Genomic DNA, 23,848 nt, shown 5'->3' with positions numbered 1-23,848 from the left:
CGAACAACAAAACTCCTGTAGGGCCGCGTTGTCTGCTGATATACTGTCAATTCTTCCCTTGAAATTACTGTCTAGTTTAGCTCAAAAGCTTTATGAATATTTTGGGGGGTAAAAATGTACTTTATCCAGATAGAAAACCAGTGTGTGGACTAACCCTAATCCTAGCCAATCACGGCCCGGTCCTAACCGGAGTGCTGAGTGTGAAACTTCGGCAGTGAAGTTTCATGATCCAAACCCAGAAGACACTACATTCGCCACCACCCCACCACCCTGCCCCCCACCCCAGGTAGCCCCGCCACCACCCTGCCCCCCACCCCAGGTACTGAGATTGACACCCCTGCTTTCTATAAATGTAAATATATTAATTAACTTTCTTCTCTTCACTGGTGATTTCACTGGCTGCTGTGTCATAATGGCACTTCTCCACACACCGGCGTGGGAACCATCCCCTCGTACGGACTCCGGCTGAAGGAGAAAGCGAAGAGAAGACGTTAGTCGTCTGGCAGCACGTGTCAACAAGACATTTTTGCAGCAAGGGTCGGATTCAGTAAGTGTCATTTACTTTTACTTTTCTTTGAATAAATATGAAACGACAGACAAATAATTTCTTAATGTAAATAAAGAGAACTTTAAGTCTCATTCAATTCATTTCCAGTTCTCAATCTCTTTAGCAAAACGGTTGGAAGATGTGCGCAGGTAAGCCGTACTATACCTGTCGTCTGCTCCTCGTCCAGAACCTTATCTCCATACATCCACCATCTACAGAAAACAAACGCACACAAACATTAATGGATGAATGGAACCACACAACGAAAAAACCAAACAATTAAAATGTCCAGTCGGCTTACATTCACTTATGTATGGATGAATCCTGAGTACCATAAGCACAGCAATATTGCAGGCCAAGGCCAAGGCCTACTTAACACACTGTCTGTATGCAAACCGGAATCGTAAAAGCAACATAAATAGGCCTTAACAAAACGGAAAGAAAAAGAAAAGGAATACAAATTAGCATAACATTCCATAAGGGCACTCAGACACTGAATGGAACTAATATTTGGCGATGGGTGACCATGACTACAGTGGCCATCTACAACTGAGACAAATAATGATGTGGATCAATCCTTTACAGTCCACAGTTTAGTCTGTGTAGGTGCCTGGGGATTGTCATTGTAGTCGCCATGTTGTTAGTGTTGTGGTTTAATATCATTTTATACTGAGAAATTGAAGTCTCTCTACAGTTTGGCGAATCTAGAGCTCAAGGAAGGCCCATTTCCTTCCTGTAAGGGATGGGCCAAGATCTGTGGCGCAGTGAATAATTCTGACTATGGACAGGGCCCATAACTTGTGTAATCACAGATTTGTATAACATAGTGACCACATGACCAAGGACAGTTCTATAAATATGAGTCCCACCCATCGTTGGGGGCTTTTGGCTTTTTGGCTTTCGCTTCTTGCTTATTGGTCTGCTCGTTTCTCTCTGCGCTCATGTAACTTTGCTTAATAAAAGGCTCTTTGGAGACAATTGATTTAAGCTCTTTGTGCTTTATAAGTTCTACTCAATCTATTAAGAATCAATTACATCCATGACATTAGCTAGCTCAGTTTTGAAGAATAGGTGATGCCTCTCCTCTGATGTTATTTACTTGTAATGTAGGAGAAATCTCTACTCAAATAATTTAGATAAAGGCTTCGTCTAAGCCTAATTCTGTGTAATCAACATTATATACATGAAATAACTTAATACCTTATATAACTTTATGGGTATGCTAAGCTCAAACCTAGAAGGAACCCCTTCACTCCAGTCCCTGCATGTGTGAAATCATTGTGGTGGTAGCCCCGCCAAACTGGTCTGAACTGGCAACATTTGCTTAATTTTTTTATTTTATTTTTAAATTCACGGTATTAATGAGTATGAGCGTGGATGCATTCCAGGCAGTTTCTAGAATCTTGAAACTCCCTTTTTATTTAGCTGGTCCCAGCTGAAGACCCCCCCCTCCTCAAGCTGGCCCCCAGGCCCTCAGAGTGACTCACTTGGTTCCCCGGGTGGCCAGGATGGTCTCCCCCTTGCTGAGTCGGATCCTGGGCTCCTCGGTGCAGGGGGTCCTGAAGAAGGTGTTGAGGCCCTTGCTCATTGGGCAGCAGGCCCCGTTGTAGTCCTCCACCACCCTGTACTGGATCTGCTGGCCAAGGCAGAGTACAGCCCTGTTATTATACACACCTGACACTGACCTAGGCCACCCCTGGGGTCAGTCAATTCAGAGAAGTACATAATGTAAATTACAATTCAATGATTGCAAAAAGGTATTTATGTTCAATGATTTCTCAATTATCTGAAAAGGATAACATTTTTTAACTTTAATTGCCTGAACTGAAATCGAATTGATCCCAACCCTAGACCTAGACAACACAGATTTAAACCCATACTCGTCCTTATCCAAAATACGCTCGTTCCAAACCCCTCCTCTGTAAACGAACACCGCCCTCTGCTGGAAGAACACAACAATGGCAGCTACTTACACTTCTCACTCGCTTGTCAGCTTTCTGCTTCAGCTGCTCGATCTAGCAAGGAAACAACACCGGTTAATGGTCGGAAAAAGTTGTTGAAGTAGTTAATTGTGCCCCAATATAAAAACCTGAAGTGTGCTGACATAGTAAATGTGCTGACACTGTCTCTTGTAGCTATTTGGTTGCTGTATGTGATCTTGAGATTCCTTCTCCCGATGGGATGACTGTGATGTGATCTGTGTGATGTGATCTGTGTGATGTGATCTGTGTGATGTGATCTGTGTGATGTCTTACAGACCTGAGGCCTTGGGAACACGTTAATGCTGCTGTGGTGTGTCATACGAACAGAGTTGACAGGATGAGGTCACATTGGCTCTCCTTGCAAACAGCTTTTAATTTAAATCCTATGGTTGCAAGTCAGGTATAAGAACAGACTGTAGGACAGGAGCTTTCTCTTTGTGTTCTGGCCAGCTGTTGTTTTGTAGAGTACAGTAGTAACAGACCCTGTGGCTTTGTTTCTCTGTCTTTCTATCATTTACAATGAGGGTAACATTTAAAATCCCTCATTAGGGTTAGGGCCATGTATGTATTTACCTTGTAATAAGTTTTACCTTGTTTTTTAAGTTTACAGTATAATTAAAGCCTATATTAAAGATTCATTCTAACGTAACCATTCTTGCCCAAATCAATACAAACTTAACAACTATTCGCAAAGTGTTAATTAAATTACTTTGGAGTCAGATTATTCATATTAAGATATGCTTTGCTATTAACAGTACATAGCCACATTTCCTTTCCAACCCATGGTATTGTAATTGCCAGTCTATAAGGCCCTACTGTATGAATGAATGAATAAATAAGTAAATTTGTGTGCACCATGTGTTTGCGTGTTTACTGTAAGCTGCTTTGTATAAAACAACTTAAATATATATGAGGTCACACGTACGGTTAAGGTATGCTGGTGACACTTCTGGTGGACAGGCCAGTCCATTCCGTCACCCCTAGGTGTTCCTGACCAGGTGAACACCTGCTTGAAGTTCTCCCAGCGGGTGCCCAGGTCGTAGGGGAAGATGAACTCTTCCCCTGTTTGGTAGTACTGTATTCTGTCTTTGGCCTGGAGGGGAGAGGGAGAGGGAGAGAGGGGGAGGAGGAGAGGGAGAGAGAGAGAACCTGGTTAGTTGTAGGTCTATGTTTTTTGTGGTTTATCATCATGCCAGGGTTTATCAGCATTAGCAGGGAGATACATTGGATTACCATCACTTATGATATTTTTTGCAGTTTATCACTGTTTTGGTAAAGCAAACCGGAGGAATGGTTGTGAGGTTGTGACTTACAAACACTGTCAGGGGAGTTCTATAAAAGTAGCTCTATAAAACCTAGTCTTTCTGTCCAGGCTCTGAGCTGTCCAGAGGAGGTACTTATCAGTCAGTTGATCTCTTCTGACAATTCAGGAGGTTGTGGAGGTTGGGGCTTCAAGTGGAAACAGGGTTTGTTGTTCAGGTATGGTTTAATTCTCTCTGTTTGCCATCACTAATCAACCGTTACAACGTTACCCTGAGGTATGTAAACCAAAGGCACATTGAAAAAGCGGCATTTAGGAAAGGAATTAAGAGAACACATATGGAGAAGCGACAGGAACCTGTCAGAAGGAAGCTCTAGGTGTTCCAGTCGTTTCAGGAGGCCTGAGAGTCTTGTGAAAACATCTGGCCTCGTCAGGCTAATAAAACCAAACCTACAGTGATCACCTCACCCACCCAAGAAAGCACTCACCTTTTCCTCAATCCAGGACTCGATTGAGGTCTTGTTTCGAAGGATCACTTTCATCTAGGAGGGAGGGAGGGGAAAAAAAAGAGTTTGGTGGGAAACCTTCAATATGAAAACATGCCAGTGGCTCATCTATCAGGATAACTACAGTGTAATAACAGTGTAATAACAGTGCAATAACAAACTCATCACTACATCACGTCTTGATATAGACAACACATAACTTATTGAAGGTAATTGAATGAGCAAATAGTATATAGAGGAAAAGGCTTGGGGTATTACCTGTATGAAGAACAGCATGCCGACTGCAATGGTGGTTCCCAGCGCCAGACCTAAGGCAAAGAGAGTGGCGGCGAAGGCGGGGATGCTGAAGGGCATAAGCGGCTGGAAACGTCTGACGGCACTCATGTCGATCCTCACAGTGCTCCAGCCGAAGGAGATCTGGAGGGAGAGGGTAGAACGAGACTCAGCACCACCGCCTATTATTAACCAACTGCAGAAGAAGAAGGCAAAACTGCACACTTGTGGGTTCACTACAACCTCAGTACACCCAATGTCTCCATTCCGTTATGATTACGAGTGTGTCTGTTTTAAGGTTGAAAGATTGCTCCTGTGCCACCCCACACGACACGTTTGAAGGTATTACTCATGCACTATCTTTGCACACAGCACCAACGTTAATGTTCCACGTCTACAGTGTGAAACCCAGTAGGAGTCTAACACCTGTAGGAGAGCAGAGGAGACACCACTGTACCTTAGGAGAGGCTGTTTGTGACCCACCTGAAAGGCATTGTTGACAATGAGTTCTGAGCCCAATTAAAACACAATGTGCACAACAAAGTACAGCGGCCAGTAGTAGAAAGAGGAAGCATTTTGTCTTCTTTTAACTCTATACTAAAGGATTGGGTTACTGTTATGAAGGCCCACAATTTAGAGCCAGTTAGTTTCCCCGAATCAGCCCTATTTTTGCCCCTGTTATTTCCTTTATTATTTTCCATACTGTTCATGTACGTTTTCAGGAAGGTGTATGTATTGTTATTGTAATTGTATAAGTTCTGTCTTAGATTTGTTTAGTATTGTGTAAGCGCCAGTTTAGTGGGCGTGGTTTTGAGTGGCGTACGTGACCGGATGTATGGTTGGCGTACGTGACCGGATGTATGTTCGGTTGGTGTATATATAGCGACGGAAGTGGTCTGAGTGAAGAGAGTGATGAGAGTAACGAGAGTGAGAAGAAGCAGAGAAAACGAGAAGTCGATCTAAGATGGCGGAGTCAGTAAAACGCACACCGTGCTGAAGCTGAAGACCTGAAGAGTGATTATTGAGTTTACCACTGTGACAGAGGGCAAACCTTACAGCAGCAATTCAACATCTCTCAACAGTCCCCAAGGAGAACAGGAGACTCTGAGTGTCGGAGGAGACCTGCCTTTGGCATTGACTGTTAGTAGTGAATCACGGGCTACCCGCAGCACCGCGGGAGTTCGGAGTTCGTTGAGTTGGCAGCGCTAGCCCAGTTTAGCTGTGTCCCCGTTAGCCAGCCTTGCCAGCCGCCGGCTGCTAACGTTGGACCAAGCGAGACCCAAGCTGGACAAAGCCGTCGCCTTCCCGAGGTGGATTGCGACCGACCGTGGACCACCGGACCTGAGCCATTCACACCTCGTCGTGGACTACGAAGAAGCCCCTTTCCCTTCGAGTTGCTACGTCACCCCCCCCTTTGTCTGCTGCCTTCCTCGAAGCCCATGCGAGCTCCAACCAGGCCTCAACGCGCTCCTTTCAGTCCGGGACTCTAAGCCTTTTCCAGGCCAGGCCCTGCGTGTGAGTGAGTGATTGAGTGTGTGTGTGGCCGGCTGGGAGGGAGTATATCCGGGGATGTATTTGTCTAAATAAATGTGTTTGTTCATCTTTGCTACATTACTGTGTGTTTAGTTGTCTGTTAGCTAATGCTAATGCTAATGCTAATTCTAATGCTAATGCTAATGCTAGTACTGCTAGTCTAAAGGGTTGCTGGCGCCCCCTGCCTGTATCCTCCTACACTGCCGATTTAGCTCCGAGTTAGTTAGATAACCAGCCCTTCCTAAATTCTACAGTCCTTTAGCTACTCCCTGGTTACAATTGGTCCTTCGAGCCGGATAGGTTGTGTAGTGATAGCATGGCTGAGCGCAGCCAACCAGACAAGACAGTTACCCCCCCTTCTCCGCCCCCTGAGCCAGAGCCACGACCACAGAGAGTCCCGCGGTTGCCTCCGAGGTTACAAGAGTATGAGCTTGAGCTCGAAAGCTCACTGAGTGGTAGTGAGGAGCGCACTCCACGGGATACAGTGGTCGGAGAGGCCGAGGTGTCCGCCGGCGCGCGGGTGGATAGCACCGAGACAGCCATCAAAGAGCACCAGCCTGAGGATGAGATGGCAGAACAGCAGGGTTTTGCCGTAGAAACGGAAGAGCAGGAAGGAGAGGCCCGGTCTGACAGCGCCTGCGGGCGGAAGAGGGAGGGCCTCAGCCTTAACGATCTGCCTCCCAGTACGGCGCGCTCGAGACCTAGCTCCTGCCGTTCAGTGGCTTCCTCCCGGTCCAGGGTTTCCGTGGGCAGTTCTGCCTCTGGGGCGGATAGCATGCACTCCAGAGGGAGTAGTGCCGCGCTGTCGGAATGTATGCGCCAACAGGCCGAGATGGCGTTAGAGCGGGAACGCCTCCAGTTCGAGCGTGAACGCCTCCAGATGGAAGGAGCGGAACGTGCGGCGGAGAGACAGCGCCAGGAGGCGTTAGAGAGGGAACGTGCGGCGGAGAGACAGCGCCAGGAGGCGTTAGAGAGGGAACGCATCCAGTTCGAGCGCGAGCGCCTCCAGATGGGGAGAGAGCAACTGCACGCGGAGACGATGGCGGAAGTGATGCAGACCATGCGCGACGTGTGCATCAGCAGAGCTCCGTCGGCCCGTAGCTCCAGAGCATCATCCGCACGGCCCTCTCGAGTGCCATCTCCTGAACCCCCCGCCGATGGCTCCATGACCCCCGCCATGACTGTCCAACTACAGGCCCAGCTGACCACCTTGAAGGAAGAGGACCAGGGACCCGACCGCTACGCGGCCCAGAGGGAGCCAGCGTCGCTGCCCGGGAGGGGAGCCATTCCCCAAGAGCGTAGCACACCCCTAGGTCCTCCAGTGCACCAAAATGCATGCAGGCCGGACACCCAGACCGTCACTCCAGCCCCGATCATCCACTACAGGATGTTTCCCCAGGTGGAGGGACCCAAGTTCCCCTTCTTCAAGGACGAGGACAGGAGCCAGTATGTGGAACTACGCATCTGCCTAGACACGCTCTTGGACGATTCCTGCTCAGAGTCCTACAAATATGCGATTCTCCTTCAGCATGTGAGGAACCCCAGAGCCCACAACATGGTTCTGGCCCATGCCTCCGCACCGACACCTTACACCAGAGCGCTCGCCGACTTGGATGCCCGCTACGGTCGTCCCTGGAACCACGCCCTTGCTGAACTGCAAGCCCTCGAACAGCAGGCCCCCATCAAGGATGAACGGGCGCTGGATGACTTCGCGCTCCGCGTGCACACCTTGGTTGGAATGCTGAAGACGCAGGGCCCAGCTGGCGCCAGCGAGATCAACAGCACCTCCAACGTAGAGCGGCTGCTCCGCAAGATCCCACGCTTCCGGCAGGAGAGGTTCCGGCGACAGCAGCGCGTTCGTAACCCCGGGAAGTTGGGTCTGAGCATGGCTGCCTTCGCGGAGTTCCTACTGGAGGAAGTGCATGACACCAACGTAGACGCCATGGGTTACGCTGAGCCGAAGAAGGAGAGGGAGAAGGGAGACCGCTGGGACGGGCCGAGCTCGAACAGAGGACGCCCAGTAGGAGTGCTGCACACGGAGGAGGAGCCTCGGAGAGAGAGGAAAGCCCGACCTGAGGGAAAGGATTCCTCTCAACCCCCTCAAAAGGGACGGAGAGGTCCACCGCCATGTCCGTACTGCACCAGCGAGCACTGGTTCAATGAGTGCAGTGACTTCAACAACCTGAGTACCGAGGCCAAGCAGAGGTGGCTCGAGGAGAACAAGAGGTGCTGGAACTGTGGGCGCGACCATCTGGCTAAGAACTGCACCTTGAGGAGAAAGTGCAACCGCTGTGAGGAGGTCCACCTCAACATCCTACACGAGGTCTCCCTCGCCAGGTCCACGGAGGGCACCAGAAGCCCTAGGTCCGGTAGCGCACCGGAAGAGGAAACACCTGTCTACTACCTAGACCCAACCCAGAGCAGCGGCTCCAAGGTCCTACTGAAGGTGGTGAAGGTCCGACTTCACCACAACAACGCTGTGTACGACACGTACGCCGTTCTAGACGACGGGTCGGAACGGACCATCCTTCTCCAGGAGGCAGTGCGCCAGTTGGGGCTCCAAGGGACTGAGGAGAAGCTGACTCTGCGCACGATACGTCGCGACCGTAAAGAGGTCACCGGGGCGAGAATCAACTTCTCTATCTCCCCGGCGGGGCGGCCGTCGGACAGATATCGGCTTAAGAATGTCTTCACCGCAGACCAGCTAGCGCTCTCCCGCTACGACTACCCCCTGGAGAGATTACGCGCAAGATATTCCCACCTACGGCGAGTAGACCTACATCCGATAGAAGGAGCGGAGCCAACCCTTCTCATCGGCTCGGACAACGCTGCACTGATCGTGTCGCTCCGTCCTCCGCTGAGAGGACCACGAGGCTGCCCGATGGCTGTTAAGACTGCGCTTGGGTGGGCCCTCCAAGGCGCTACCGAGTGGAGAGATAGAAACGGGAGAGCTACGTCATCCCTCCATGTCCGAACCGAAGAAGTGCAGACCATCAACTGCCTTCACACCAGTGTGGACTCCATGAATGCGGCGCTACCAGACAACGTCCAGAAGCTGTGGACGCTAGACGTTGCGCCCTACAAGAATGAGAAGCTCTACGTACGGTCAAAGGAGGACGTCTACGCCATAGACCTCCTTAAAGCAAAGACAGTGCGTATCGAAGTCCCGGGCGTGAAGAGAACATCTACCAGCCCTGTCTCGAAACCCAGCAGGAGAAGATCTACTAGCTTGTCGGTGAGGAAGAGGTCAGCTCAAAGGAGGAAGACGCCGGCGGTGCCAGAGCCGGACGATACTCCGCTGACCGCTGAGTTGGAGCTAGCTCTGCCTGCACCTGTGGCCATGGCCTACACCCAACTGAAGGTGAAGGAGGAGGAGCCAGAGCCGGAGCTAGAGGCGGAGCCAACGGAGAGCAGCGGAGTTGTGGTGTTGTTGGACGACCCCGTAGCCGAAGACACGGAACCACGCATCCGTAAAAGTCCGTTCAAACACGGCAAGAAAAGGCGAAGGAACTTACAAGGAAAGTGGTGCAAACAGAAGCAGAAACCGGGAGAGAAAAGGTTAAGACGTCAGGCTATATCGCCCGAAGGCGGGGCAAGTCCGGACGGCGTCGAAGACAATGTTAGCGAAAACATAAACAAGTACCCTGAGAAGAGGAAGAAGAAGAGCCGGTTCTCTGATGCCACAGACCAGGAGATGGATGTGGTTAAAATAATACGTGTTGATGACTCTAATAGACCATGGCAGGAAACCTTTGCCAAGCCACAGGGTGTCTACCAGGGGACAAGCTCCAGAGCTGAGATGACACGGACACAGATTCCAGACACAGGCAATGTTTTGGATGTGTTGAGCAACATACACATTGAGAATGTGGAAGAGGCCAACTTCCTGAAGGACAAGCTGTGTCATCTTCTGAAAGAGTTCCAAGCCAACCAATCAGAGAAGGTTGAGCACAAAAGCCAAGGACCAACAGTTGTCTCCAAAGACTACAATCACATGAGCAAGGGCCACCTGGAATCTACTAGAGACCAATACGAAAGAAACTTCAGCCAAGTACAAGAGGAGAGACATTATGGAAGCCAACCCAGGCGATCACCGAAACTCTACTCCCCAGAAACTACACAGGGTCTCTACAGAGAGAGACCCAGAGATGCAGAGGAGCAATTGGAGAAACACAGCCATGCAAGTCGTTCTGAACCCAGAGGTTCCAGGAGAAACCATTATGAAGAGGTCTTTGGACAGGTTGACAGGTACCCACCATCCCATGCCTGGCAGGAAGAGCCATTGAAGTATCCGGAGAGGTCCCAAGGGTCCATGTACCCAGATGACTATCCACCTGCTGTGGATGAGTTTTATGACCCTTACCAACCTACACCCCCCACTCGAAGGGAGTGGGGATATGGGATGCCCCCTGGCCCTCAGACCTCCACTAGCCTAGACACTATCACCTCATACCTCATGCTGCTAGAGCAGCCTAGCCAGTGTGCCTTCCATAGTTAAATGAAACCGAGGGTTTCATGGGGCGGCTGTTATGAAGGCCCACAATTTAGAGCCAGTTAGTTTCCCCGAATCAGCCCTATTTTTGCCCCTGTTATTTCCTTTATTATTTTCCATACTGTTCATGTACGTTTTCAGGAAGGTGTATGTATTGTTATTGTAATTGTATAAGTTCTGTCTTAGATTTGTTTAGTATTGTGTAAGCGCCAGTTTAGTGGGCGTGGTTTTGAGTGGCGTACGTGACCGGATGTATGGTTGGCGTACGTGACCGGATGTATGTTCGGTTGGTGTATATATAGCGACGGAAGTGGTCTGAGTGAAGAGAGTGATGAGAGTAACGAGAGTGAGAAGAAGCAGAGAAAACGAGAAGTCGATCTAAGATGGCGGAGTCAGTAAAACGCACACCGTGCTGAAGCTGAAGACCTGAAGAGTGATTATTGAGTTTACCACTGTGACAGAGGGCAAACCTTACAGCAGCAATTCAACATCTCTCAACAGTCCCCAAGGAGAACGGGAGACTCTGAGTGTCGGAGGAGACCTGCCTTTGGCATTGACTGTTAGTAGTGAATCACGGGCTACCCGCAGCACCGCGGGAGTTCGGAGTTCGTTGAGTTGGCAGCGCTAGCCCAGTTTAGCTGTGTCCCCGTTAGCCAGCCTTGCCAGCCGCCGGCTGCTAACGTTGGACCAAGCGAGACCCAAGCTGGACAAAGCCGTCGCCTTCCCGAGGTGGATTGCGACCGACCGTGGACCACCGGACCTGAGCCATTCACACCTCGTCGTGGACTACGAAGAAGCCCCTTTCCCTTCGAGTTGCTACGTCACCCCCCCCTTTGTCTGCTGCCTTCCTCGAAGCCCATGCGAGCTCCAACCAGGCCTCAACGCGCTCCTTTCAGTCCGGGACTCTAAGCCTTTTCCAGGCCAGGCCCTGCGTGTGAGTGAGTGATTGAGTGTGTGTGTGGCCGGCTGGGAGGGAGTATATCCGGGGATGTATATATCATTTGTCTAAATAAATGTGTTTGTTCATCTTTGCTACATTACTGTGTGTTTAGTTGTCTGTTAGCTAATGCTAATGCTAATGCTAATTCTAATGCTAATGCTAATGCTAGTACTGCTAGTCTAAAGGGTTGCTGGCGCCCCCTGCCTGTATCCTCCTACACTGCCGATTTAGCTCCGAGTTAGTTAGATAACCAGCCCTTCCTAAATTCTACAGTCCTTTAGCTACTCCCTGGTTACAGTTACTGTGTACAGTCACAGTGTGGGGTCAGTAGAGATTCTCCACTTTAATTATTTATTGTTTTCTTTCAGATTGGTTTCACCATTTAGAAAGTACAACATATTTTAATACTAAAATATACTATTACTATTTTTTTATAAATGTTTTAATACTCCCCCTATTTCAGGGCTCCAAATATGGGGAAAAATCATAGAATTTCCAAATAAAGCACGCATGTGTAGTATTTGGTCGACAATCCTTTGCATGCGATAACTTCCTGAAGTCTGTGACCCATTAACCCAACCAGACGCTGGGTATTTTCTCTGGTGACGCTCTGCCAGGCCTGTACTACAGCCATCTTCAGTTGTTTTCTTAGGTTCTCTCTATAGCTAATTCAATACTTATTCAATTCGATTTGAATCTGGAAACAGACTTGGCCACGCTAGAACTTTCCAGTTGCTATGGCAGTAAGTTTGGGGGTCATTATCTTGCGGTATGATGAAGTGCTGTCCAATGAGACTTGAAGCATTTGCTCGTACTTCAGCAGAAGTGGACAGAAACAATATGTTTCTGTCCACTTCAGAATTCATTCTACTCCTGCCGTCAGCAGTAACATCATCAATAAAGAGAAGTGAGCCAGTTCCAGTGGCAGCCATCAAACGCCCAACACCCACTCTACCATATTACATCAGTTCCTTTTTTTTAATCCACACTTTACCCCTTATCACTCTGGTTCATGTTAACTGTGTCTCATCTGTCCACAAGACCTTTTCCAGAGCTCTACAGGCCATCAGGTTTCTGTTGCAAACTAATGGTTTACACCTTGCAGTGGAGTGTCTGTAGTTCTTCTGGAGTCTTCTGTGGATGGTAGTATTTGACACATGAATGTCTACCTTCTGGAGAGTGTTCCTGACCTGGAGACAGCAGTTTTTGGGGGGGGGGATTATGATGAGTATTCTTCGGTTATCCACACAAGTCTTTCTTGGCCTACCAGGTCATTTGCAATTGCTGAGCTCACCAGTGTTTTTCTTCTTTTTGATTATCTTCCAAACTTCCAGCCATACACTATGTGCTACAGTTCAGTAACTGCCCACACACCCAACCCTGCCTCACTTATAGAGATCCAAGCTGTGCTGGAAAGCGCAATGTGTTTCGTTTTTATTTTATTTATCCCAACCAGAACAGCACAGTTCAGTTTGGAATCACAGTGCTAGAATCAGTGGGTTGATGTTAGTGTGACTCACCCTCTCATAGAGCTGAGTGTACATGGTCATGATGAAGATGAAGGCAGCATGGCCGCAGCCCAGCGGAGCCAGCAGCAGGAAGCTGGTGAAGTAGGCATGGTTCTGGTGTCCGCAACAGTTGTTGATCCACGGGCAGTGGTGGTCCATCTTCATCACACACCTGAAAGATGAAGACGAAGAGGAGCTTATCCCAGTGGTTGAGAGGAAGCCATGTTGTTTGTTTTTGTGGTGTTTAGGGTTATATACACACACACATATATATATATATATATATATATATATATATATATATATATATATATATAAAAATATACAAATATAAAAATATAAAAATATAAAAATATGTCATTAGCCTTGTTCCAGATCTGTATGTGTTTTAGCCAAGAAACATAATAAAACATAATAAAAGAGCGAAAGTCATAGCAGGTTATAAAAGGCAAACAAATTAAAATAAGAACAAGTAACAGACAACAGGTGTACAACAATATCAACAGGACACAGAAAGACAGGCTTTTATAACAAGAGTTGGCTGCAGCACACATACATGGTTTTTGTGATATGTTATATGTGTATATGTTTGTGAATATGTTTTCTGTTTTTGCACCTTCAGAAGAACCACTACAATTTCATTGTATAGGCAACTGTACAACGACAATAAAGTGTATTCTATCTATCTTCTATCTATTCTACATTCAATCGGATGCCGACTTAAGGACCAATTGACCAGACTGCGTCACAATTGAGGGGATCAAACTTTCAGAGCATGGGGACATAGAAATATGCAGCGAAAAAAACAACAACTGTAGGATTCCCTTATCTTATGGAGAAGAACAACTGTGTCCATTCGTGAAACTCTCTCCAAAGTCATTTCCTCCTCTTACTTAATCCTCTTAGTTAAGTGGTTTAGTGCTCTACTTAGTGTGAAAGAGTTAATGGTTGGGTGAATAGCTATAAACATACGCTAGTACAGCTTAAAAAGGGTTTAACCATTTGTTTGTTTACGACCATTTGACCCAAAATGTTTAGAGCCCTCGAAAAACATCCTATCCAGGCTCTGCAGCACAACACAAACATCCTATCCAGGCTCTGCACAACACAAACATTTTTTCACAAGAATGCTCATCATCCAACCATCGACCATTAAAAGGATCCACAACAAAACAGAGTACACTCGTAGCGACAAGCCAAGGGAAAGTGTGGCCAACACCGAGGGGTTCTAATTTTAATTTAATTAATTTTGTCATTTAGCAGACGCTTTTATCCAAAGCGACTTACAATTACGAATTACAGGGACATTCCTCCTGGAGTAACTGAGGGCTAAGTGCCTTACCCAAGGGCACACTAGTAGTGGTGTGGTTTCAGGCGGGATTTGAACTCACAACCTTCCGATCCCAAGTCCAACTCACTATCCACTAGGGTTCTAGCCTACCTGTTACACTTGCGGCAATGGTGGGACCGTGGGCCTTTGAATCCTTGGCACATTCTGCAGAACTGTAAATACTTGGTGTCTTCTTGATTCTCCTGTTAAAGAGGAGAAAGGATGTCAGACGCCTAAATACTGTTACACTTCAGACATTAAAGAGAAGGGATCTAAAGATGGAAGGACACAGGGGCTCAGGTGGTAATACTGGTCCTGGATAGCGATGGGGTTTGCAGGCTTCTGTTCTGGCACAGCACTAACACAGCTCCTTGAGCTCATCAAGGTTTCAGTTGGTGAGTTGAATCAGGCATGTTACTGTTCGTCTAGACCAGTGGTTCTCAAACCTCTCCTCGGGGACCCCCAGCCGCTCCACATATTTGATCCGTTCCACCACCAGCACACCTGATTCAACTAATCAAATACAAATCATAATTACTTTGTACTTGATTAGTTGAATCAGGTGTGCTGGTGGTGGAACAGATCAAATATGTGGAGCGGCTGGGGCTCCCAGAGGAGAGGTTTGAGAACCACTGGTCTAGATCACAAGCCTGCACACCATGGCTTGCTTTAGCTGCAACTGCTCGACGCGACATCCCAGTTAGAGGACTTACTGGTTTCCATCCGAGGGGAATGTAGCCGGGGCCCACGAACATTGCATTGAAGTAGTTGTAGAGGATGAGGACGGTCCAGTTGAGCAGCATGATGAAGTTGACACTGCCTCCAGTGGTGTCCAATGGCCAGTACCAGATAATGGAGTCCAATATAGCCATGGAAGAGCACACAGCAATGACAGTCAAGGCGATGACCGGGCCCCAGTGACACAACCTCCGTACCTCATGGAGGTTCTCGAATGTCACAATGGCTGACAGGAAATTCATCTTATGTTTTTGGTTGTCTTTTATTTAAAAGTTCTGTTGAGGGTTGTGATGAAGGTCTTTAATGAATTCCTTGAGTGCAAACGACACAGAGGGTTAAACACACTGCTTTTCACTACTATCTTGCGCAGTGAACAGACGCGACAGGCATTTTTCCTTTAGTCTTTTGAACACCCAGGAACCGGCTGGGTTGCAAGTCACAGGGGCTTTCTGCGTCCCAGAGTTCTTTCCACTGGCGAGGAGCGGCATCTTTTCTTGCGGCTCTTGTGAGTGTACTATCCCTCTGAGAGACACAAGTTCTCCATCTTAGAGAGAGAGAGTTAAAAAAACACAAAAAAAACACGACTGTGAATGACAAGAGTAGTGGTAAACAAACATTCTGTTACCAAAGTTATTTGATGACACAACCCAGCAAAGCCAATGTACTTGTCAAAACGGTTTTGAAAGTTACCCGTTAGGTTGCAGTGCTAGAAAACGCCTAACACACTTTGGGCCAGTTTCACAGATACGCCTTAACCCTAGTCCCAGACTACAAAAGCATCTTCAATGGAGATGTTACATTGAAAGTGTGATTTAATCCAAAACTGGGCTTAAGCCTTGTCTGTGAAACCGGCCCTTAATATTGTTCAATGTTGACTTTACTACATCATTTCTAACTGATCATGTAATTACTAATGATGGTAGCTAGTTTAGATTAGATTAGCTTGATGGTAAGAATTGGCCAGTCAGAAGATGTTGCGCATCCCTGCATCCCTCCTGCCCTGACAACTCGTGAGCTTCGAACTATAAGGTTCTATCTCCGTTTAGGGCAGTTCAGAGATATTGAGCGTCAAAGTTTTTACATTCCATTATGTTTTGTGAGATGGAACCTTTGTATTTTATGAATTACTAACTCAGAAATGTCAACATTTAAAAAAATAACACCACACAGGCATTAATAAACACCTAATGGATCAGATTATGTAAAAAACTCAATTTTGACAAAAATGGAGATAGAACCTTAATTCAACCTGTTCACTGAGAGAGAGAAGAACAGATGGACCAGTACAGGGTAGCGATTCGTCTGACAAGCAGATATGAGCCCCATCTCTCTGAACATCTCCAAGCAAAATCAAACGCGAGAAATGTTGACATTTAATTAATAATAATAATAATAATAATAATAATAATTCTAACAAGTTGTCTTGTTTGAATGTTTTTCTTCACCAATGATCCGCCTGACCTGATGCCGTCAGTCTGAGACAGAGGCTGTGTTCGAAATGGCATACTAGCATACTGCATACTAGCATACTCAATTAGTATATACTGCATACTGCTTACTAAATTCATAATAAGTATGCCAATACCAGCCGACCGAAAATCTAGTATACATTTCTTGCATACTCACATTTCACATAATCTACAGTGTGAACACACTGCATACTCAAAATCTAGGTCATATCTAGTATGAGTAGTATGCTAGTATGCTAGTATGCCATTCCGAACACAGCCAGTCAGTATGGATGTGACATGATCATGATCCACAGTTATGATCCAGTTACTATGAGCTGACATGGGTGTTGATCAAAGACACACTTGATCTAAGATGTAATTATGATATTATTTAAAAAAGCAACCGGTCCGTTTTTATGAACGAAGTGGGAAAGCTGTCTCTTTAAATGACTTACCTTGACTCGCTACTTCCTTGATTTTCTTGTGTTAGGATTCTTCTCTTCTTCTCTTTTAGACAACTTCCCGGATGTGTCACAGCATCACCTCTCCCCTCCCGATGCGGAACGACATAGAACTATCCGGGGGGAATGATTATCCTAGTTCCACATTAGCTGTCTAGTCTAGTCCACCACCTGAAGTATTAATGCCTGTTGTCAATTCTGATCACAAATATCCAATCAGTTTTTTTTAGATCCAAAGTAATAAATTATTATTATACATTTTCACAGACACAGTGGGGGGGGGGGGGGGGAGAGAAAATAAGAAAGTCACAATTTTCTTATCGAGTACAATTCTCTGTAGCACAACAAGGAAGTGACGGATTGTATTCGCATTCGAGCTCTTGTTGTCATCATCCCTTAGCTTGTCTGTCAGCCAGAAAGACAACCTGCTTTAAACTCAAACCTCAACATGTCTTCAGATTTCGAAGCCTACGAGCTGGACTTTGGGACCCTGACAGCAGAAATAACCAACAAAATTGGAAGAATTCCTAAACTGGGAGGAGGTAAGCTTTGTCAAACTCCCCTCTGACAGCTAGCTAGCCAGTTAGCATTGCTAGCTTAATGATGTCAACAACTGAATAATTCAGTTATCAGCCAGCTGGTAGATAAGCTTCAGTAGTTCAATGCCTACCACGTGACAAGTGTGTATTACATGTCATAATCAGCATCCCCTGAAAAATAAAGCAGTGTATAGTAACTGGTAAAATCTAACATGTTACTGCTAAATCATCATATATTTGGGCTCATAGACAGTTAGGGGGAGTGGCTTACGTCAACGTGGGAGGGGCTTAGACCGTTAGGGGGAGTGGCTTACGTCAATGTGGGAGGGGCTTAGACAGTTTATACTACCGTATGTCTATAGTCATGAATATCAGCCCCCTCGGCTGGGGGAAAGTCTGCTTTGGCTACAGAGACATGACGTTGACTGTCCAATGTAGTAGAGGGGTTCCCCCTGGGGTAGGGGTTAGTAGAGGGGTTCCCTGGGGTAGGGGTTAGTAGAGGGGTTCCCTGGGGTAGGGGTTAGTAGAGGGGTTCCCTGGGGTAAGGGTTAGTAGAGGGGTACTCCCTGGGGTAAGGGTTAGTAGAGGGGTACTCCCTGGGGTAGGGGTTAGTAGAGGGGTTCCCTGGGGTAGGGGTTAGTAGAGGGGTTCCCTGGGGTAGGGGTTAGTAGAGGGGTTCCCTGGGGTAGGGGTTAGTAGAGGGGTACTCCCTGGGGTAGGCGTTAGTAGAGGGGTACTCCCTGGGGTAGGGGTTAGTAGAGGGGTTCCCTGGGGTAGGGGTTAGTAGAGGGGTTCCCTGGGTTAGGGGTTAGTAGAGGGGTACTCCTTGGGGTACGAGTTACCCGACTGATCTGTAAAAAGCAGCTATCCGCGAGCCCTGCATGCAGGGTTACACACAAAATGTAGCTAAACAATGACCAAATGCATTTCTAAATGCCAATAGCATTACATTTGAAGACAAAGACAGGATACAATTAGAAGTACGAATAGTAAAATAAAATAAAATAATACAAGTAGAATGTCATGGGTATTGCACTTGGTGGCTGTAAGAGGTAGTATCGAGTAAAGTGACTCTGTGCCTAAGGTTAGGTAGTCTGTGTACATGGGGTGTGCTTGGGGATAATAGTCAATTGTCTATCATAGGCTTGTTTATGAGCCTGATCACCTGGGGGAAGTTAGCTGTTGGTTAGCCTCTGAATTTTGGCCCTTAGGCTCCGGAAGAGGCTTCGTCTTTTGGACAGCATCAGTTCGAACACACTGTGGTTGGGGTGGCTGGGGGCTTAGCTGACACCGTTTGTTGTATATTATATACCCTGGATGGAGGGAAGCTCACATCCTGATGCGCTCGGCTGTCCGCACCACCCTCTGCAGCGCTTTGGGGTTGAGGGCAGAGGCAGTGCAGTTGCAGTGCCAGGTAGTGATGCACCCAGTCAGTATGCTCTCAGTTGTGCCTCTGTAGAAGGCCCGCAGGGGCCCGCAGGGGTGCTGCTGTTCTTTTTTCACCACCTGTTTGGTGTGCTCGTCCCAGGTGAAGTCATCGGAGATGTGGACGAGGTGGTTGTACACAAATACATAGGCTAGACGAAAACAGAAAAACACTCTATCGTTCAATAAAACTCTGCTCCAAGGTATCCTATTTGTTGTGAGTTTGTTGTGTTGTTTCTTGCGGATCGGTGAAATTAAGTTAGAATGAGATGTTTTTTCACCAGAATAGATTTTCCCTCCGGTGGTGGTGGTGTATTCTGGTCTCCAAACATCACAGGTTGTTAGAAGGATGACACAGTCTTGCTCAAGTAAATTCATTTGGATGGTCCGGAACCTGGAATACACCAGTGCCACAGGGTAAAAAACAACAACTTTCCGACGGCCCTGTGTTTTTCTGTTTTCATCTGTGTATTTGTGTGCATCAGTAATCATCCAGGTTGCTTTGGTTGGCAAGAACTGTGATATGGTGATATGGTGATATGGTGATATGGTCGCACCCCTTCTATAACACCATGAGACCAGCAAAGCGACCTCATCATATCATTCACAGCAGCACTTTCATGTCAGTGTTACTTTAATGTTTTGGGTGTCTCCAGTGATGTTCCACCAGCTGTTGAGCCTTTGTCTTTGTCACAGGTGCCCAGTCTAGTCTTTCTAAGAAAAAGAAGTGTGTGGCCTGGGGTGGTCCAGTGGTCTAGCACTGCGGTCTACAGTGCACATATGCCCATGTCGACATGTGTTCGAATCCGGCCCATGCCCTGCTGACATGTCCTCTCTCCCTTATTTTCCTGTCTGTCTTCACTGTATCTGTCCAATAAAATGAAAAATATATGAGTGGGACTGCCGCACTCAGAAAAAACGACTTAAAAAAAAAGTGTTGTTGAGGTAGGTTACATGCTCGAACAACTGGAGAAGAGGTGCTGCCTTACATCGAAGAGGGTAAACCAAATAGTTTGCAGGGCCACTGGAACACTTTGAGCAACGAGTAGAGCAGCTCAGACTCCATCTGATATTGGTCGTTTTGTGATTGACAGCTATCAGTAGATTACGGTATATGATCATCTGCTTCTACGATAACGTGGACATTTAAAATGGTTTATGATGTTCAAAAAGTAGCTGATAATGAGTTGGTAGTTGGCTTATTGGCTCCACTCTTGTGGAACACACTGGCACTAGTTTTAGCGGTACATTGAGCAGTAACACTGGTGAACCGATAACCTGACCTGATAATGATAACCTTGGAGTTTGACTCAGTGGTTTACCACATAACCAGGGCACCATGACCTAATGGGACTGAGGGAATCTAGTAAAGTTGTCTTTCAAGTATTGTATTGTAGAGATGTTCATCTTTGTTGATTCACAAGTACACATCTGAAGTAAAACAAAAAGAAATGTTCCTTTGAAGACACAATCTGCACTTGTTTTTGGATGTATAAATGTATGATATAGCCTACCCGTTGATTCTTGAACTATGCACAGATGAGCCAAAACATTATGACCACCACTGACAGATGAAGTTACATTAACATTGATTATCTTGTTACAGTGGCACCTGTCAACGGGTGGGATATAGGCCTATATGGGGATATATTAGGCACCAAGTTCAGTCAGTTCTTGAAGTTGGATGCAGGAGAAATGGGCAGGAGTAAAGACCTGAGCGATCTGACCCAGTAAACAAAGAGTCCAAAAGTCGTCCTCAGGGAAGCCGGAATGTGGGTTCAATTGACGTCTTACTAGGACGGTCCTAGAAATACAGTATGTCCTCTGGACGTCCTAGAAAGACGTCATCTGAACCCACATTCCGGCTTCCCTGAGGACATCTTTTGGACTCTTTGTTTACTGGGGAGCGACTGACCCAGTCATCTGGCCAAATTGTTCTGGCCAGACGACTGGGTCAGAGCATCTCTGAAACGGCCAAGCTTGTGGGGTGCTCCCAGTCAGCAGTGGTGAGTACCTACCGACAGTGGTCCGAGGAGGGACAAACCACAAATCCGATTGAGCATCTGTGGGATGTGCTGGACCACGGCAGCTCCACCTAGCTCAGTGTATTACTTATATAGTAATGTGTACAAACAGCAGGAACCTACAAGCACTGTATAGCTTCAAAATATATTTTTAATTCCCATGTTGACATCACAGACTGTCAGGCCATTCACCAGAGGTTTGTGTATGAATTTGAGAGTGGTAGCCTAACATTACTCCAACTCCATCGCTCACATGTGTCAGGGCTGACATGTTGTTTTTCGAATTAAGGATTGTAAGAATTTTTAACATTTATACAGTGCCCACCTTAAGTATTGGAATGAGGAGGCTTTTTTTTCTTCTTTTAGCTCTATACACCGACAATTTGGATTTGAAATCAAACAATTACTATGAGGTTGAATTGGAGATTCTCAGCTTGAATTCAATGTTTTATTTTTTTCGATCGGTTTTCACCATTTAGAAATTACACCCATGTTTTTTTACATATGCATAGTCGCCCTATTTCAGGGCACCAAAATAAATACAAATATTCAAATTGTTTCCAGGCTTTGCTTTTGGCTTTTGTATTGGAATTTTCTATTGTTGCCAAACCTGACCAAGACTTACCAAAATCAACAGTTTGACACTGGTGAACTCCACAATCCCAAATGGTCTAGAAGGGCAAGGAAGACCTCTACACTGGATGACCCAATAATTCTTATCATCATAATTAAGAAAAGTCCAAAACAACTTACTCATGTATCAGCAACACTCTCCAGGAGGTAGGCGTGAATAGGCACAGAGACTGTGTGGAAACCAGTAGTTATCCTAAAATCCTAAATGTCCAGGTTACAGTTTGCTAAAAAGTACCTAAAAAAGCCTACCTACTACCTTGTGTCTGGTGGGGTCTGTGGGTCACAGACTTCAGGCAACTATTTCATGCAAAGGATTGTTGACAAAACACTAAACATGAGTACTTTATTTGCACATGAAATTATTTTTCCAATACTTTTGGAGCCCTGAAATAGGTGGAGTAGGTAAAAAAATAAAAAACGTTCTAAATGGTGAAAGTAGCTGAGATTATTATATTTTATACTGACTTTATATTCATTTACTTATAGGTCTACTCACTGTAATACTGTATACTGTACCACCATGCACCGTCCATACATTTATGGCTTTTGCACTATGCACTATTGCACTATCCGGTTAGACTGCGTTTCGTCATCTTTGTACTTGTACAATGACAATAAAGTTGAACCTAATCTAAAAAAAAAAGAAAAGAAAAGATGAGCCCATAGTCCCTCATATTTGACCTCACAGTGATTTCAAATCCAAACGGTTGGAGTGTCGATCTAACAGAAGACAACGTGCTTCCTCTTATCAGTACAGAGGTCACTGTAATTTGCACCTACTTCTTGAAAAATGTATTTGCATTAGACAACAACACTTAAACTGGAACTGGCACATAAACACAATGAAAAGGGGTCGTGGTGGTGGTGGTGGTGGTGGTGGTGGTGGTGGTGGGGGGGGGGGGGTAACCGTGTAACAGTGGCTCTTGTTTCCTGAATGTCCCTGAATTATGGGATGGGGCTTCTGCTGTCTGGGGTTTTCTATCTGGTTTAGTCGTTTTTTTTTTTTAACCCCCCAAATTCTTATTTTTGTTGTCGCTTGGGGGGGCCACAACAAATCTGTCTGTCATTTGAGTATCACTGACCTATGCTATCACTTGAAATGGTCTCGGAAATGGATGGTAATTCAAATGCATGGCCTCCAAGGGTAGCCTAATTGAACCAACTGGTTTTCCTGCATTGTGTTGTTGATGTTTCTGCTCTCAGGTGCTCTAACTCATTTATTTGAGGTCTGTTTGTCATTGTTTTCATGGCATTTTCCGTCTATCTCTCAGGCTTATCATGTGATTTTCACATCCCGCTCCCTCACTTCTATTTTTGACATCACAATTTGTTTTGCATCGCATCGTCCTTCCTCCTGCTGTGTTGATTAGACCAAGTCATTTATTCTTTTGCGTTTGGTAATCTGTGACTGTGAGCTCTGTCTTTGTGTGGCTCACTAAAGACTTTGTTTGCAATCTCTCGGCTGCCTTACCTATTTACAGGGTAGCTAAGCTACTGAACACCGACCATCTGATCCGAACCTGCAGCTGGCATTGTCTTCCATTGCTTAGCTCACATTTGCTTGTTTACTTTCCGAGGGGGGTGAGGCTCATAGGAAATGATTGAATGGTCATGGTTTGAATTGTCTTTTTGGTGGAAACAATAAAGTCCTTCCACAGTGTAATTCCACCATGTTTCCCAGCCACCGTCTGTGGAGAATGTTGATATGAGCCCATACGAATATGAACAAAGCCAGTTGCCCGTCAGACCCCATCAGTAATTGTTCACTGTCCTCTGCCTCTGCCAGAATAGTTTGCACTTGAATTTCAATTCCATTCGCGACTCATGAAGACATTTCTCATTTTGTTTATTTATTTTTCCCCCCCCTCCTGAAGTGGCTGGATTGTGCCCATTGGTTGACAACCCTCCATCTCATACTATGACAATAGCTTCAACATAGGGGTCTTTGTCACAGTTGCTGTCGTGTCGCTCTATGTCACATGTGCACGAGCGCTGATAATGGCCGTGGCACTGTCCTTGACAGCCTTGGCCTTGCCTTCAGCATTCACACGAGAATCAAATGGACGTGTTTTTGTTTTGCTTTCTTACCATCCCGAAGATTTGGGAAGGTTTGAATAAGAATACAATGTAGACTAATGCAAGGTCTCGTTCCATTAAACATAAATGACTTTTTTTTTCTCCTTAAGAGTGTTTATGGAAAGCTGA

The 23,848-nt window shown here is 46.3% G+C and overlaps 2 protein-coding genes across 4 annotated transcripts in view; one reads left to right on the top strand and one right to left on the bottom strand.

The window, feature by feature from the left end:
- Positions 1-322: 322 nt before the first annotated feature.
- Positions 323-17,117, bottom strand: zdhhc6 (zDHHC palmitoyltransferase 6). Of its 2 annotated transcripts, none has more exons than XM_080541498.1 (11): positions 17,017-17,117; positions 15,086-15,654; positions 14,484-14,575; positions 13,055-13,214; positions 4,555-4,713; positions 4,279-4,332; positions 3,455-3,622; positions 2,521-2,562; positions 2,035-2,183; positions 713-759; positions 323-465 (listed from the first exon to the last, which is right to left on the bottom strand). In XM_080541498.1, the coding sequence occupies exons 2-11, from the start codon at positions 15,350-15,352 to the stop codon at positions 362-364; spliced, it is 1,242 nt and encodes a 413-aa protein (XP_080397624.1). In that variant the 5' UTR covers positions 15,353-15,654; positions 17,017-17,117; the 3' UTR covers positions 323-361. The 2 variants fall into 2 exon arrangements, with proteins under 2 accessions (XP_080397624.1, XP_080397625.1); XM_080541499.1 differs by having other exon boundaries at positions 2,035-2,180.
- A 353-nt stretch (positions 17,118-17,470) lies between these two features.
- vti1a (vesicle transport through interaction with t-SNAREs 1A) overlaps positions 17,471-23,848 on the top strand; it is a gene marked incomplete at both ends in the record, with an annotated part of 150,144 nt that continues 143,766 nt past the window's right edge. For both annotated transcript variants that reach the window (XM_080542191.1, XM_080542192.1), the window contains one exon: positions 17,471-17,564. In XM_080542191.1, the coding sequence (XP_080398317.1) occupies positions 17,471-17,564 (94 nt within the window). The remainder of the gene's footprint in view (positions 17,565-23,848) is intronic.

Source organism: Nansenia antarctica (assembly GCF_963989245.1).
Source record: "Nansenia antarctica genome assembly, chromosome: 11".
Taxonomy (NCBI): Eukaryota; Metazoa; Chordata; class Actinopteri; order Argentiniformes; family Microstomatidae; genus Nansenia; species Nansenia antarctica.
This window is presented reverse-complemented; position numbering and strand designations above follow the sequence as displayed.